Source organism: Saccoglossus kowalevskii, chromosome 8, assembly GCF_978046115.1.
Source record: "Saccoglossus kowalevskii chromosome 8, keSacKowa6.1, whole genome shotgun sequence".
NCBI lineage: Eukaryota > Metazoa > Hemichordata > Enteropneusta > Harrimaniidae > Saccoglossus > Saccoglossus kowalevskii.
In genome coordinates this window covers 14,955,068-14,972,957 of record NC_140648.1, presented here as the reverse complement: position 1 = coordinate 14,972,957, position 17,890 = coordinate 14,955,068, and the positions used below count along the sequence as shown (strand labels likewise).

Here is a 17,890-nt window from a genome sequence, read left to right as displayed (position 1 = left end):
TGCTGAGCGGACTGCCCTTAAAAACAGAAATGACAGTAATCGTATTGAAAATAAGGGACTTATATGGTTTATTCAGTTAGAGATGACATTCATCTCATCTCGCAAAAACTATTCATATCAAGTTGAGTAAAGTAATATGAGAATAAGGGCAGCATTTGCAAACCGTAATTATCTTTTCTCTAAATGATGTGCTCCGGTAGTTTCATTCGGTTAATTTTAAAGGCTCAAATTTTAAAGAGTCAAATTCATGGGCGGGATCAGGGGGCAAGTTTGCATTTATGGTTTCAAATGTGAAGTAAGTGGTTCTCTAGGTCAAATCGAAGATCACATTTGAGGACATTAATTAATTAACAGTGATATAGGCTAAATTTCATCTTAAAATTAACATATAATCCACTATGACCTTGGAAAAAAACACGAAGATAGTTGTTCATACGAAAACAATCTCGAAAACGTCTGTACATACTCAGTTTATTTATTAAGTATTTCGGACTCTTGTATCACAAAAAGTTGTTCCGTGACTCAATTTATCTCGAGCTCATTTTATTTCAAGCACTGTATAATCCTAAATTATTGCACTTACGTAATTAAAAATAGCGTTCCTGTAGTGAGACTATTACAATTTATACCCTGAACCAACGCTCTTTGTGGTCGGTTTTACGTAATGGATTATTTAATTTGATTCATGAATTGTGCTAACTCAATCATCAGTGTTCAATAACGAACCATTTACCACTTGAAAAGTTTATTATTAACAGTGAATAATAACAGATGTTTTATGTCCGCGTTTTTTTGACCATGTGGTACTGCTTACGAACTGTGACTCTTTTTTTCTTTGGTGTTTGTTTTGCAGCAATTTCATCGAAACCCCAGCTTTCTATCATTTTACAATAACTTGGTGAGTTTGGTTTTATAAGTGTTCTGTTTCTCCGATTCGAATAGTCAATAACGAATCTGCCTTCATCTAAACACTCCGAATGTACCTTCTTTAACATATCTCGAAATGTTGCTAAGTCTTCATCAAAACTGTCACCGTACGCCTTAACCTTAAGCCAAAAAGTGTTGTTGAAGTGTTGATACAGTTTCAAATCGGCGCTGTTTATTTCCAATATTCGCTGTCGTTTCCAATCATCAAGTCTGGATCGCAGTTGGTCGTTTCTCGTATTTTGCTGTATGTATACAATATCTTCAAATTCCCAGCATAAAAGCTTCTTCAACAAAATAAGCGATTCGTCAAAATACTCTGCAATCATAACCAAATCGAAATCATTTGTTGCTTTTTGTATCGCGTGATCCACGAGTGTTTCATTGTAACTGTTCTCAGGGTCAAGTCCTAAATCAAACATCTGCCTGTTTCTCAGTAATGATCTATGGTAATCGCTCATAGTGCGATTCATATACTGGTTTGTATTTGACAAAAAACTTCCGAATGGATCTTGTTTTTTGTATAAGTCGAGGGCATCACTAATATTAAAAAATCCAAATATCGACTCGTATGTAGCCACGGGATGACGTAATATTGTTATATACGTGGCATTTTGAATAATATTGATGATAGCCGTTTTATTAAATGGAACATGGCTAACAAACATGCTGTACGAGGTGCCTGGAAGAGGGGGCAACATATGTCGCGCCATTCCACTGTTGAAACGAATTGTGCTCGAAAAATACCCCGGAGGATGGTGTGCTGGTAATACAAACGATAAGCTGTGACTGAGTCCAAAACGTGTGAGTATTGACGAAACTGTCGTACTAGCTGTCTTATATGTCTTCAAGAATACCACCTTTGTTTTTGGCGCATCACATGCTTCATACCACTGATCATTAGACGTCTGAGATGCTCCTGTTACGGAGGTGTTGGAATTTAACCTGTGTTGTAACAAAAATAAAATTGACTATGCACATCATAACTTATCCGACACGTGTTTTACTGGCATCATATAACAGGTGTCATTTTCAATTCACTGTATACGGAAACGTGTACTGGCACAGAAATTACTACGTTGTAAGACATCACGCTGGAAGTCATCATTCTAAATTAAACTACTACAATTCATTCTGTGAATAAAATATTTCGCTTCATGTACAGCACTAGAATGAGTGATGGAAATTGGGGCATGTTTTACCCCACTGTAGATTTGACAACTATGTACGATGTCTATTTTACATAATTAGTTACTTGACTGACTATATTTGTTTACTTTTGTTGTAATATTTATTGATTATTTATCATTAATTTATCTTACATGTGTTTTACAGACAGTATTACAAGTGTCATTTGCACAAACAACAGATACTTAAATGCGTACAGAAACAGAAATTACATATAAGTACGTTGTAAGTCACCATTTTAACTTAAACTACTACAATTCATTATGTAAATAGGTTATTTTTTATAGTTATACTACCCCTACGGGTAGATTAACGGGAAATAGCGGCTCCTTTTGGAGCCTCGGTCTGGTAAAAGTCCGAGGCGCGCAGCGAGGAGGGGTAGTATAACAAAGTTATACTGCGAATTTGACGAGTTTTGCACGGCTTATTTTAAATCCTGTGGTCATGGCGGATATTTACAGCGCTATTGTGTAAATCGCAATTCTAAACCAGGTGTAGTCAACCGCAATTATCAGCCGTGCTCATTGGCTATAACAGATGTGTTGAAAAGCTCTAGCCAATCGGCATTTACTCAGCAGAGTTTGTTTTGTTTAACAATAGAATCCACCAACAGTGGACTTTATTGTATTACCATAACCAACACTGATTGGACCACCGGAGATCCGCCAGAATCATGTCCGCTCAAGAATTTGCTGCTCCGGAAATTGACTGGGATTTGGAAAACTGGTTGTCCCAAATTGATGTGGACGACGCCGAGGACTTTAAACTGAGCGATATTCAGAAAGAATTCCGTTTTTTACCTCCAGTTGACAGCAAACAAGTCACCGAATACCAGCAGTCACGCAGACAACCAGACAACTCGCAGCGCTACAAAATGGGGCGTCAAAACATGGAATGAGTGGAAAGAGCAAAGCAGATGACTGATATCGCTGGGATAAAAGGTTATCATACTGGGCATTCAGGAAAGGTACGTATTAGAATTTTCACTTTAGTAATGCAATGTTCGATTTCCCCGCTGACGAGAAATAGTCATAACTTTATGTCGAAAATAATCACTACTCGTTAACTCCATTTTTTCATGCAAACTGTTTGGTGGAATAGCATTTAAATATATATATTATATTCACTGGCACGATACGTCTGATTCATTTCACGCGATAAAGATTTAATGCAAACGGCTTTGGCGTGTTTTAAAAAAGCTGAACGATTGAACGTACTATAACAATATATTGATATTTTACATTGCTATGAGGTGGACTGTTACAAGCTATTGTACTTTAATTTCATATTGATACATTGTATTTTATTTTAATTAAGCAGGTTACACAGGCAACCACGCTGTTCCGGCAAAATTTCGACGAGCAGCTAATAGCAGAAAGAACGGGTCACTCCAGTCTAGCAATTAGAAGCTACGAGCAGACGAAAGCGGTGCCAGACGCATTGCAGCCACCCAAAGCGAAAACTGCGAAAGAAGCGAAAACGCATGACATATCCACCACCCCAACAGACGAGGACAAATCTAATACCACTGTCATAACCGATTCTTCCCAAGTGTTCGTGAATTTTGTAAAAGGAAATATGAAACTTGAAATACGTTTTTAAAATGTATCGTATAATCGTCATTGCGTATTTAAATAATTAAATGAAAATTCCACCTTGTTCTTTGTTTTCATTCAGTGGCTACCTGTTATGTTAATCAGCTTTTCACTCCTGTTGTGCTCATGAATATTTAAATTAACCCATTCATTATTAACAGTCCCGGCTTGTTAATCTAACATTTTACATACCACTGGTCACTGGTAACCTGAGGTGTTCTTCTTACGGTGTTGTTGGAATTTAACCTGTGTATGAAAGGAAATTAAATGAAATTGATTACGGTACATCATTAATTTATCTCAAATTTATCTTAAGTAAAGCATGATAATAATCTATGATATTTAGCATGATAACATGCAATATACGTCATTTTGAAGTGCGTTTTTAGCGCAATGAGTGTGACGAGGTAAGTATCGTGAGTAGTTTAAGTTACATTATAGGTACGACCATGAGGGCGCTGTTCATACTCGGATGCGATGACGTCATATGGGGTGGGATGACGTCACAATGGGAGGCTGTGCATAGCTTAGCATAAATAATGACGTCACAATGGGAATTCGTGCATAAATTAGCATAAATGAGGACCAATGCCGTAAAGGGGATAATTTGAATGAGGATGACGTCACAATGGGATATTTTAATACATTTGCATAAATTACCATCAATTTTTTTGTAATTATTTTTTAATTATTTTTAATTATTTATGGGATATTGTGAATACATTTGCATACATAAAATTGATGTGAATACGAGGTCGTGTCGAGGTCATCGTGAATACATTTGCATAAATTACCATCATTTTTTTAATTATTTTTAATTATTTTTAATTATTTTTTAATTGGACAGGCGTGGACGAAAGATTTTTCAGAATGTGTCATAGAGGGCGCTCTCTCTCTCACACACGCACACACTAATAAATACACGGCATTTTTGAAAACTAACGGAGTTTATTGCACAAAAGAAGTAAACAAGAATGAAATATTGACATGGAGTATACATTCATGGCGTGGTTGAGTATTTTTTTTAACGCCACGAAACAAACATACGATGTGAGTAAGGAAAATAGTTGCGTAGCGTATAAATGTTTAGCATGATTAAATATTTCTTAACACCTCGAAAAATACGTACATACATGTAAATGTGCGGCGTGGTTAAATTCATTTTTCACGTCACGAGAAATACGAGTACATAAACGATTCGATTAAATACACGGAAGAGTGAAAAGTCAATAATTATACAGTAAACAGTGAACAATAAAAATAATTCATTCTATATATACATATGTTGTTCATCGTTTATATTTTCTTACCTCATATTTGCTTTGTTTTGTTTGAGTAAATTATTTTTAACGACACGAAAAAATACGAGTACATAAACGATTCGATTAAAAACACAGAAAACGGAAACGTCAATAATAGTAAACGGTGAACAATAAATAATAATTCATTCTATATATACATGTTCATTTTTACATTTCTTACATCCTTTCAATGAGTCAAGCAGTCTGTACATTTTTTTTTATTCCATCGCTCCAATCAGAATCGCTCATCTGTCGTAGAAGAAAAAAAAGAGAGAGAGAGAGAGAGAATAATATTAAAAACCAATAGTCACTCCGTAAAACTGCGGTAATAAACCCCGCTAAAATGCAAAGTATGCAAAATCGGTTGGTCGACGTACAGTTTGTTTTTTCAAAAATGGTGGACTACGGTACGATGAGTTAAAATATATAATTACCTGATCGTTTCACAGAATAACTTTTGACATACATAATCATCACACGGAATGAGTTTACGGTGTAACGTAGCGATTTTCGTTTTTCCCTTGGCGAAGAAGATATGTCCTCGCCTTCTTGCCGAAGATTCAAAGGCGGTAAACCAAGTTTGACCTTCTGTGAAAGGTCATCTCATGGATATCTACACAACGAGTCATACACGACGTATTGGCTACACATTGCTTGAAATCAAAGTATTTGATGATTGTAGATCCACGTACGAGAAATCTCTTAAATTCTGTGACATGACTACCGTACGAGTCAAAATAGTCTTCGTGGTAAGGTATTTCAGACAGAAAGTGGCCCAATGCGTTCCACCCGCGAATATCAACGGTGTTTGATACGAGCGATGTGTATTATTCCGAAGCACTGTCCGTGAATGCCAGTTTGAACTCAATCACAAGATTAAGTGTGAGTGCATAGGATTATTTATAAATCGTTCGTCATAAATGTTCCTAATGTGAAATAGACCTCCCACGTAGATGATAAACAACAGATGTTGGTGTATTTGTATATTTATGTTATCTAAAACATGAACACTCGCAAACAGCCTGAGGGATAGGGTTTCAAGTTGAAAGCATTACCCCTATACCTGCGTGTATGGGATAATGATAACAGGACTGGAAACACGGGGTCAACTTGATTCGGTCAACGTGAATCAGTATGGTTCTTGTCCATCACCAATTCACTTTTCTGAAAAGGCACACCCCCACAGAGTGTAATGGCATTCCACAGCTACCATCCAAGTGCTACAATTGATTTACTCATTACAGTAGCGTTAATTTGGATTAGCGCTTCCTTCTCATCACTTTTCTCATCACAGTACCGTCTTGCGTAGTTATATAGTGTCTTCACATACGCGCTAAAGATTCCTGACCTGACACCATTCAGTTACTCTGATCGTTTTTGTATCATTTTTGAAGGTTTATTTTACAGCGACTGGAAAACCGACTGAAAATCAAGACTATTCAGTTCATTCTCTTCACTAATGAAATGGCAGTACTCAGCAAACTATCATTCGTCGTTTTTTTAAACATGATTTCGAATATCCACGATTTCGAAATTCTAGAAGAGGCAAGAACGAACGTTACATTTGAATGGTCAAATGACAAGGGGCTGACCCCGCTTGAATGCGCAACAGAATGTATTAAATACAACCATATTCAATATTTCGCTTTTTTAGTGTTGACCCATTTAAACGACAGAACCAGTCTCGAAACACTGAAAGCCATAGCGGATGCTTCAAAAAACGAATTTCTCTTCCAATGGCTCGAAACCAAATTAAATGAAGCACTATGATTCTTCACAAATTACGATGACATCCTTCACAGCCTGGCAAAAGAAATCACTCAACTAACCTCACCACCAGATTCGAATTTCCACGATCAACGATCAACGACGAAAAAAATTAACCATTGAGGTAACAGGCTTCGCTACAGAGAAACAATGGAAGTTACTAGCTCGCCAAATTGAATACTTTGAAACGGGACATCTAGCCGATCATCATCGAGACATCGACTCAGAGACTGTACGCCTCAGCAAAACAACCGATTGATGAATTCGTGGACTCAAATTCTAACAAGAACAATCCTGACATAATACTTAAACTACGCTCCTTGCAAGAACATGTGGACATGAACACGACATTTCTACCCACAAGATGAAGGACATAATTTTAGTATATCTGTTAATTACTTTACGATTGGAAACTGTCGATAGAACACATTTTTATGAATGAATTGGTTTTCCGATTTGAAAATCATTGAGTAGGTATTCATGCATTAATTAATTAATAATGATCAGTCCATTGAATTTGTGTCTCACCCAAAAAAAAATCAGAACAGCATTACTAGACATCTCCATATTATCCAAATTTCGAAATTATACATATTTTAATATTAAATTTACTATTTTTTTACCATCAAACTACTGAATCACTGTACATATAATATACTATACGTATACCATTGACAAATTCAGACTCCGCTTATAAATTATACTCGATTATGTTTTTACCAATCATTACCCCGCCCATCATTCATGATTCGATTGACCACGTTCTGAATAATTCGTACACACAGATAAACGGATTTTTGCGATATACATGTACTTCTTGTTTTCACTCCAAAACTTACTGCTTATTTGATCCCTCAATCAAAAGCTGTTTTACTTGGGATTGACCAAGAGTGTATTTCCACGTTAAACTGATGTGACGACATGTCGGTCATCAACGATTTCATAAAGGGTGACTGTCGAAAAGTGGGACACCAATAATTTAAAATAATTAGTTATACTGGAGAGAATGGATGACATTGTTTAATATTATAGAGATGTTGCGTAGTTCGTTCTTTGACGGTAAGCACGTACGCATACCATACACGTTGTATGCTAATTCATGTTAAATAAAATGCGCTAAGTTTTGATTATTCCCAAGATGTACAGAGAGCACTCGCTTATCCATTAGACAGATTCCACTATACAATTACATGTATAATATCCTGACCGCTTTGTTTACACTCTCGTAAATCGACTGTTTGACGTGACTGGGGCACCGGTGGACGAGGAATGCGTGCGTGCACATTACATTTCGTCAACACTTTCATTCATAATAGTATCACTTGCAATATGGCGTAATATCAATCGACGATCCTCAAAATACTGTATGTATGTATGCACGTTGTAGTTCGAATGATTAGATATTTCTTTTATTTTGCCATTTTTGTCGATTCTTTCATTATGAACAGTGTTGACTTGCTCTCGAAATAAATACTTTTACACCGATGTTACCGTTTGTAATGTTTATAAGTGTATACGTGAAAGATATTCGCCTTTGAAATAATAATTGAAGACACAACTATATAGTCTTCAAATCAGCTGGGTGTTATTATTGAAGTAACGCACGACGCGTGATATTGTTGTAATGGGGTCTGATCGCTTTCCATAACTCCTGAATAATGCCATGAATCAAATTGTCCTAACAACATGGTAAACACGGGTCAGCAATAAGTAGCTATTTTATCGGTGAGGAAAGATCTGCTTCTTGATGGCGATTATGATTATGTCTAATATAATGTATAATAATCTATTACTCTACGTACACAACTTGAAGTGGGCTTTTCAATTCAACTCACTGCGGCCGTACACAACATGGCTAGTTCCCCCTTCGAAAGAGTGCGTGCGTGTGTTGCAACGCTATCTGTGACCACTGAGCTTTTCAAATATTTACAAAGCACGATGTGATAACTGAGGTGGTAAACTGACCATGATGTCAATATCCAACCATCTAATTTGCACAATAACAATTAAAATTGAAACCGTATTCATGCGTGGGATCTTGGTTGGAAATACAACGAAGTAACAAAAAACCAACAAAGTGTAACAATAATAAAATCACAAACAAGTGAATGTAAAGCAAAAAAAAAAAAAAAAAATATTTGGTGTTTGGTTTAGGCATTTGGCATTTTATGATTTTTTTTTTCATATCGTGCCCTGAATCAGATGTGGACGAATGTTCCTAGCTCAATGATTGTTTTGTCATTTTAACTTTTTAGTATACCTGTTAGGTGTTCATCATCTGTTCTAAAGTTGATTTTATTGTATTTAATATTTTAATCATGATTTTTTTTTTGTTTCTTATTGTATAGATTACAAATGAGAAGATATTTTTTTTCGTTCTCAATTTTCTAGTTGTCACAAACTGAGCAAATTCAGTCTTCAGCTATAAGATTATATACAATAAAGTAACAAAAATAAGCAATGTGTAACAATAATAAAATCACAAACATTTGAATGTAAAGAAAAACAAAATTATTTTGTGGTTGGTTTAGGCATCTGGTATTTTAGTTTTTTTCTTGTCGTAACCTGAAACAGATGTAGACGAATTTTCCTAGCTCAATGATTATTTTGTCATTTTAACTTCTTAGTATATCTGTTAGGTGTTCATCGTCCGTCCTAAAGTTGATTTTATTGTATTTAATATTTTAATCATGATTATTTCGTTCCTCCAAGTATAGATTACAATTGAGAAGTTGTTTTTCGTTCTCAATTTTCTAGTTGTCACAAACTGGGCAAATTTAGTCTTCAGCTATAAAGTTATTATATCTACCCCCTTTCCATTTGAAGGGTATGAGCCTTTATTCCGAGTTTCGCCTGAGCGCAGCACTATGTTTTAGATTTTTTATTGTGGTGAGATATTTTTTATATGCAAATTCTGTTTTAATTTTCTGTAGGTTCGTAACTTGTTTTTATGATGTGTACTTTTATTTGCATCATGTAATGTTTCTGTGCTATGAATTTCTAAAGGATTGTTCGAATTACCTGTCAATGTTTCAATGATTTTCTTTTTTGTCATCCTGAGATTTATGTGTATTCCAAAATATTTTTTTTCCATAGTCAAATTGTCTAAAATCTGATTCATGTCTTTTACAAGGATATTTTCTCAACTCTAGCAGGCTTGCCAAATTTCTTGGTTTGCTATTTACTTTGATTCATGTCTTTTACCCAGTTGTCTTTTCCCTTTTCGTCAATATGTATTCCAAGTTTGTGAGCTTCGTGAACTAGCGAGTTTGAGTTAGAATTATTTATTTTGATCCAATATTTCAATCTAGTTGCTACGGGGGAGGATATTTTCCCAACTCTAGCAGGCTAGCGAAATTTCTTGCTTTGCTATTTAATTTTAGAAGGTATTTGCAGTAATATATTTTCATTTTTTTTTCCATTGGTCTTTTGATTGGAAAAACAAAACAAAAACAAAATGTATACTTTCTATATACTCAATTTCAATTACTCAGTTTTTAATCTATTCTTTTTGATTATTTACTCATTAGTAGATTTCCCCTTCTTTGTGTAATAAACTCCGTTAGTTTTCAAAATGACGTGTATTTATTAGAGTGTGCGTGTATGTGTGTGTGAGCGCCATCTACGATACATTCTGAAAATCTTTCGTCCACGCCTGTCCAATTAAAAAATAAATAAAACATCCAATTAAAAAATAATAAAAAAAAATTAAATTGATGGTAATTTATGCAAATGTATTCACGATGACCTCGACACGACCTCGTATTCACATCAATTTTATGTATGCAAATGTATTCACAATATCCCATTGTGACGTCATCCTCATTCAAATGAACCCTTTACATCCATTTATGCTAATTTATGCACGAAATCCTATTTTGACGTCATCATTTATGCTAATCTATGCTTACACCATTTATGCTAATTTATGCACGAAATCCTATTGTGACGTCATCATTTATGCTAATCTATGCTTCCAAGTATGACGTCATCGCATCCCAATATGAACAGCGCCCTCATGGTCGTACCGAGGTGGAAGCATAGATTAGCATAAATGATGACGTCACAATAGGATTTCGTGCATAAATTAGCATAAATGGTGTAAGCATAGATTAGCATAAATGATGACGTCAAAATAGGATTTCGTGCATAAATTAGCATAAATGGATGTAAAGGGTTCATTTGAATGAGGATGACGTCACAATGGGATATTGTGAATACATTTGCATACATAAAATTGATGTGAATACGAGGTCGTGTCGAGGTCATCGTGAATACATTTGCATAAATTACCATCAATTTAATTTTTTTTTATTATTTTTTAATTGGATGTTTTATTTATTTTTTAATTGGACAGGCGTGGACGAAAGATTTTCAGAATGTATCGTAGATGGCGCTCACACACACACACACACACACACGCACACTCTAATAAATACACGTCATTTTGAAAACTAACGGAGTTTATTACACAAAGAAGGGGAAATCTACTAATGAGTAAATAATCAAAAAGAATAGATTAAAAACTGAGTAATTGAAATTGAGTATATAGAAAGTATACATTTTGTTTTTGTTTTGTTTTTCCAATCAAAAGACCAATGGAAAAAAAAATGAAAATATATTACTGCAAATACCTTCTAAAATTAAATAGCAAAGCAAGAAATTTCGCTAGCCTGCTAGAGTTGGGAAAATATCCTCCCCCGTAGCAACTAGATTGAAATATTGGATCAAAATAAATAATTCTAACTCAAACTCGCTAGTTCACGAAGCTCACAAACTTGGAATACATATTGACGAAAAGGGAAAAGACAACTGGGTAAAAGACATGAATCAAAGTAAATAGCAAACCAAGAAATTTGGCAAGCCTGCTAGAGTTGAGAAAATATCCTTGTAAAAGACATGAATCAGATTTTAGACAATTTGACTATGGAAAAAAAATATTTTGGAATACACATAAATCTCAGGATGACAAAAAAGAAAATCATTGAAACATTGACAGGTAATTCGAACAATCCTTTAGAAATTCATAGCACAGAAACATTACATGATGCAAATAAAAGTACACATCATAAAAACAAGTTACGAACCTACAGAAAATTAAAACAGAATTTGCATATAAAAAATATCTCACCACAATAAAAAATCTAAAACATAGTGCTGCGCTCAGGCGAAACTCGGAATAAAGGCTCATACCCTTCAAATGGAAAGGGGGTAGATATAATAACTTTATAGCTGAAGACTAAATTTGCCCAGTTTGTGACAACTAGAAAATTGAGAACGAAAAACAACTTCTCAATTGTAATCTATACTTGGAGGAACGAAACAATCATGATTAAAATATTAAATACAATAAAATCAACTTTAGGACGGACGATGAACACCTAACAGATATACTAAGAAGTTAAAATGACAAAATAATCATTGAGCTAGGAAAATTCGTCTACATCTGTTTCAGGTTACGACAAGAAAAAAACTAAAATACCAGATGCCTAAACCAACCACAAAATAATTTTGTTTTTCTTTACATTCAAATGTTTGTGATTTTATTATTGTTACACATTGCTTATTTTTGTTACTTTATTGTATATAATCTTATAGCTGAAGACTGAATTTGCTCAGTTTGTGACAACTAGAAAATTGAGAACGAAAAAAAATATCTTCTCATTTGTAATCTATACAATAAGAAACAAAAAAAAAATCATGATTAAAATATTAAATACAATAAAATCAACTTTAGAACAGATGATGAACACCTAACAGGTATACTAAAAAGTTAAAATGACAAAACAATCATTGAGCTAGGAACATTCGTCCACATCTGATTCAGGGCACGATATGAAAAAAAAAATCATAAAATGCCAAATGCCTAAACCAAACACCAAATATTTTTTTTTTTTTTTTTTTGCTTTACATTCACTTGTTTGTGATTTTATTATTGTTACACTTTGTTGGTTTTTTGTTACTTCGTTGTATTTCCAACCAAGATCCCACGCATGAATACGGTTTCAATTTTAATTGTTATTGTGCAAATTAGATGGTTGGATATTGACATCATGGTCAGTTTACCACCTCAGTTATCACATCGTGCTTTGTAAATATTTGAAAAGCTCAGTGGTCACAGTTAGCGTTGCAACACACGCACGCACTCTTTCGAAGGGGGAACTAGCCATGTTGTGTACGGCCGCAGTGAGTTGACTTGAAAAGCCCACTTCAAGTTGTGTACGTAGAGTAATAGATTATTATACATTATATTAGACATAATCATAATCGCCATCAAGAAGCAGATCTTTCCTCACCGATAAAATAGCTACTTATTGCTGACCCGTGTTTACCATGTTGTTAGGACAATTTGATTCATGGCATTATTCAGGAGTTATGGAAAGCGATCAGACCCCATTACAACAATATCACGCGTCGTGCGTTACTTCAATAATAACACCCAGCTGATTTGAAGACTATATAGTTGTGTCTTCAATTATTATTTCAAAGGCGAATATCTTTCACGTATACACTTATAAACATTACAAACGGTAACATCGGTGTAAAAGTATTTATTTCGAGAGCAAGTCAACACTGTTCATAATGAAAGAATCGACAAAAATGGCAAAATAAAAGAAATATCTAATCATTCGAACTACAACGTGCATACATACATACAGTATTTTGAGGATCGTCGATTGATATTACGCCATATTGCAAGTGATACTATTATGAATGAAAGTGTTGACGAAATGTAATGTGCACGCACGCATTCCTCGTCCACCGGTGCCCCAGTCACGTCAAACAGTCGATTTACGAGAGTGTAAACAAAGCGGTCAGGATATTATACATGTAATTGTATAGTGGAATCTGTCTAATGGATAAGCGAGTGCTCTCTGTACATCTTGGGAATAATCAAAACTTAGCGCATTTTATTTAACATGAATTAGCATACAACGTGTATGGTATGCGTACGTGCTTACCGTCAAAGAACGAACTACGCAACATCTCTATAATATTAAACAATGTCATCCATTCTCTCCAGTATAACTAATTATTTTAAATTATTGGTGTCCCACTTTTCGACAGTCACCCTTTATGAAATCGTTGATGACCGACATGTCGTCACATCAGTTTAACGTGGAAATACACTCTTGGTCAATCCCAAGTAAAACAGCTTTTGATTGAGGGATCAAATAAGCAGTAAGTTTTGGAGTGAAAACAAGAAGTACATGTATATCGCAAAAATCCGTTTATCTGTGTGTACGAATTATTCAGAACGTGGTCAATCGAATCATGAATGATGGGCGGGGTAATGATTGGTAAAAACATAATCGAGTATAATTTATAAGCGGAGTCTGAATTTGTCAATGGTATACGTATAGTATATTATATGTACAGTGATTCAGTAGTTTGATGGTAAAAAAATAGTAAATTTAATATTAAAATATGTATAATTTCGAAATTTGGATAATATGGAGATGTCTAGTAATGCTGTTCTGATTTTTTTTTGGGTGAGACACAAATTCAATGGACTGATCATTATTAATTAATTAATGCATGAATACCTACTCAATGATTTTCAAATCGGAAAACCAATTCATTCATAAAAATGTGTTCTATCGACAGTTTCCAATCGTAAAGTAATTAACAGATATACTAAAATTATGTCCTTCATCTTGTGGGTAGAAATGTCGTGTTCATGTCCACATGTTCTTGCAAGGAGCGTAGTTTAAGTATTATGTCAGGATTGTTCTTGTTAGAATTTGAGTCCACGAATTCATCAATCGGTTGTTTTGCTGAGGCGTACAGTCTCTGAGTCGATGTCTCGATGATGATCGGCTAGATGTCCCGTTTCAAAGTATTCAATTTGGCGAGCTAGTAACTTCCATTGTTTCTCTGTAGCGAAGCCTGTTACCTCAATGGTTAATTTTTTTCGTCGTTGATCGTTGATCGTGGAAATTCGAATCTGGTGGTGAGGTTAGTTGAGTGATTTCTTTTGCCAGGCTGTGAAGGATGTCATCGTAATTTGTGAAGAATCATAGTGCTTCATTTAATTTGGTTTCGAGCCATTGGAAGAGAAATTCGTTTTTTGAAGCATCCGCTATGGCTTTCAGTGTTTCGAGACTGGTTCTGTCGTTTAAATGGGTCAACACTAAAAAAGCGAAATATTGAATATGGTTGTATTTAATACATTCTGTTGCGCATTCAAGCGGGGTCAGCCCCTTGTCATTTGACCATTCAAATGTAACGTTCGTTCTTGCCTCTTCTAGAATTTCGAAATCGTGGATATTCGAAATCATGTTTAAAAAAACGACGAATGATAGTTTGCTGAGTACTGCCATTTCATTAGTGAAGAGAATGAACTGAATAGTCTTGATTTTCAGTCGGTTTTCCAGTCGCTGTAAAATAAACCTTCAAAAATGATACAAAAACGATCAGAGTAACTGAATGGTGTCAGGTCAGGAATCTTTAGCGCGTATGTGAAGACACTATATAACTACGCAAGACGGTACTGTGATGAGAAAAGTGATGAGAAGGAAGCGCTAATCCAAATTAACGCTACTGTAATGAGTAAATCAATTGTAGCACTTGGATGGTAGCTGTGGAATGCCATTACACTCTGTGGGGGTGTGCCTTTTCAGAAAAGTGAATTGGTGATGGACAAGAACCATACTGATTCACGTTGACCGAATCAAGTTGACCCCGTGTTTCCAGTCCTGTTATCATTATCCCATACACGCAGGTATAGGGGTAATGCTTTCAACTTGAAACCCTATCCCTCAGGCTGTTTGCGAGTGTTCATGTTTTAGATAACATAAATATACAAATACACCAACATCTGTTGTTTATCATCTACGTGGGAGGTCTATTTCACATTAGGAACATTTATGACGAACGATTTATAAATAATCCTATGCACTCACACTTAATCTTGTGATTGAGTTCAAACTGGCATTCACGGACAGTGCTTCGGAATAATACACATCGCTCGTATCAAACACCGTTGATATTCGCGGGTGGAACGCATTGGGCCACTTTCTGTCTGAAATACCTTACCACGAAGACTATTTTGACTCGTACGGTAGTCATGTCACAGAATTTAAGAGATTTCTCGTACGTGGATCTACAATCATCAAATACTTTGATTTCAAGCAATGTGTAGCCAATACGTCGTGTATGACTCGTTGTGTAGATATCCATGAGATGACCTTTCACAGAAGGTCAAACTTGGTTTACCGCCTTTGAATCTTCGGCAAGAAGGCGAGGACATATCTTCTTCGCCAAGGGAAAAACGAAAATCGCTACGTTACACCGTAAACTCATTCCGTGTGATGATTATGTATGTCAAAAGTTATTCTGTGAAACGATCAGGTAATTATATATTTTAACTCATCGTACCGTAGTCCACCATTTTTGAAAAAACAAACTGTACGTCGACCAACCGATTTTGCATACTTTGCATTTTAGCGGGGTTTATTACCGCAGTTTTACGGAGTGACTATTGGTTTTTAATATTATTCTCTCTCTCTCTCTCTCTTTTTTTTCTTCTACGACAGATGAGCGATTCTGATTGGAGCGATGGAATAAAAAAAAATGTACAGACTGCTTGACTCATTGAAAGGATGTAAGAAATGTAAAAATGAACATGTATATATAGAATGAATTATTATTTATTGTTCACCGTTTACTATTATTGACGTTTCCGTTTTCTGTGTTTTTAATCGAATCGTTTATGTACTCGTATTTTTTCGTGTCGTTAAAAATAATTTACTCAAACAAAACAAAGCAAATATGAGGTAAGAAAATATAAACGATGAACAACATATGTATATATAGAATGAATTATTTTTATTGTTCACTGTTTACTGTATAATTATTGACTTTTCACTCTTCCGTGTATTTAATCGAATCGTTTATGTACTCGTATTTCTCGTGACGTGAAAAATGAATTTAACCACGCCGCACATTTACATGTATGTACGTATTTTTCGAGGTGTTAAGAAATATTTAATCATGCTAAACATTTATACGCTACGCAACTATTTTCCTTACTCACATCGTATGTTTGTTTCGTGGCGTTAAAAAAAATACTCAACCACGCCATGAATGTATACTCCATGTCAATATTTCATTCTTGTTTACTTCTTTTGTGCAATAAACTCCGTTAGTTTTCAAAAATGCCGTGTATTTATTAGTGTGTGTGTGTGTGTGAGAGAGAGCGCCCTCTATGACACATTCTGAAAAATCTTTCGTCCACGCCTGTCCAATTAAAAAATAATTAAAAATAATTAAAAATAATTAAAAAATAATTAAAAAAATGATGGTAATTTATGCAAATGTATTCACGATGACCTCGACACGACCTCGTATTCACATCAATTTTATGTATGCAAATGTATTCACAATATCCCATAAATAATTAAAAATAATTAAAAAATAATTACAAAAAAATTGATGGTAATTTATGCAAATGTATTAAAATATCCCATTGTGACGTCATCCTCATTCAAATTATCCCCTTTACGGCATTGGTCCTCATTTATGCTAATTTATGTACGAATTCCCATTGTGACGTCATTATTTATGCTAAGCTATGCACAGCCTCCCATTGTGACGTCATCCCACCCCATATGACGTCATCGCATCCGAGTATGAACAGCGCCCTCATGGTCGTACCTATAATGTAAAAAATTGATGGTAATTTATGCAAATGTATTAAAATATCCCATTGTGACGTCATCCTCATTCAAATTATCCCCTTTACGGCATTGGTCCTCATTTATGCTAATTTATGCACGAATTCCCATTGTGACGTCATTATTTATGCTAAGCTATGCACAGCCTTCCATTGTGACGTCATCCCACCCCATATGACGTCATCGCATCCGAGTATGAACAGCGCCCTCATGGTCGTACCTATAATGTAACTTAAACTACTATCGTGTTTCAGTGCAGTGGTGCGGCGACTGCCGTGATTATGAGTTCCAAAGTTTTCCCTAACTTCATATGCTACAGTATACCACTGACCGTTGGGTACCTGAGTTGTTCATATTACGGTGATGTTGGAACCTACTAGTAACCAGTGTATGGAAAGAAATTAAATTGATGTTTACGCCATTTTACCATTATGTA

At 35.0% G+C, this 17,890-nt stretch overlaps 3 protein-coding genes across 4 annotated transcripts in view; 1 reads left to right on the top strand and 2 right to left on the bottom strand.

The window, feature by feature from the left end:
• Positions 1 to 17,890, bottom strand: part of LOC100377686 (ketimine reductase mu-crystallin) — a 50,923-nt gene that overhangs the window by 23,809 nt on the left and 9,224 nt on the right. The window contains exon 1 of one of the 2 annotated variants that reach the window (XM_006820253.3): positions 3,900 to 3,953. The exons of the other annotated variant lie outside the window; for it this stretch is intronic. The gene's annotated coding sequence lies outside the window, so the exon portion shown is untranslated. Of the gene's footprint in view, positions 1 to 3,899; positions 3,954 to 17,890 lie in introns of those variants that run through there. 2 annotated transcript variants of the gene reach the window in all.
• LOC100378877 (galactosylceramide sulfotransferase-like) lies at positions 452 to 3,893 on the bottom strand. Its single transcript, XM_085502234.1, has 2 exons — positions 3,797 to 3,893; positions 452 to 1,869 (listed from the first exon to the last, which is right to left on the bottom strand). The coding sequence occupies exon 2, from the start codon at positions 1,635 to 1,637 to the stop codon at positions 777 to 779; it is 861 nt and encodes a 286-aa protein (XP_085358360.1). The 5' UTR covers positions 1,638 to 1,869; positions 3,797 to 3,893; the 3' UTR covers positions 452 to 776.
• LOC146739335 (uncharacterized) lies at positions 2,949 to 3,761 on the top strand. Its single transcript, XM_085502235.1, has 2 exons — positions 2,949 to 3,079; positions 3,433 to 3,761. The coding sequence occupies exons 1-2, from the start codon at positions 3,029 to 3,031 to the stop codon at positions 3,712 to 3,714; spliced, it is 333 nt and encodes a 110-aa protein (XP_085358361.1). The 5' UTR covers positions 2,949 to 3,028; the 3' UTR covers positions 3,715 to 3,761.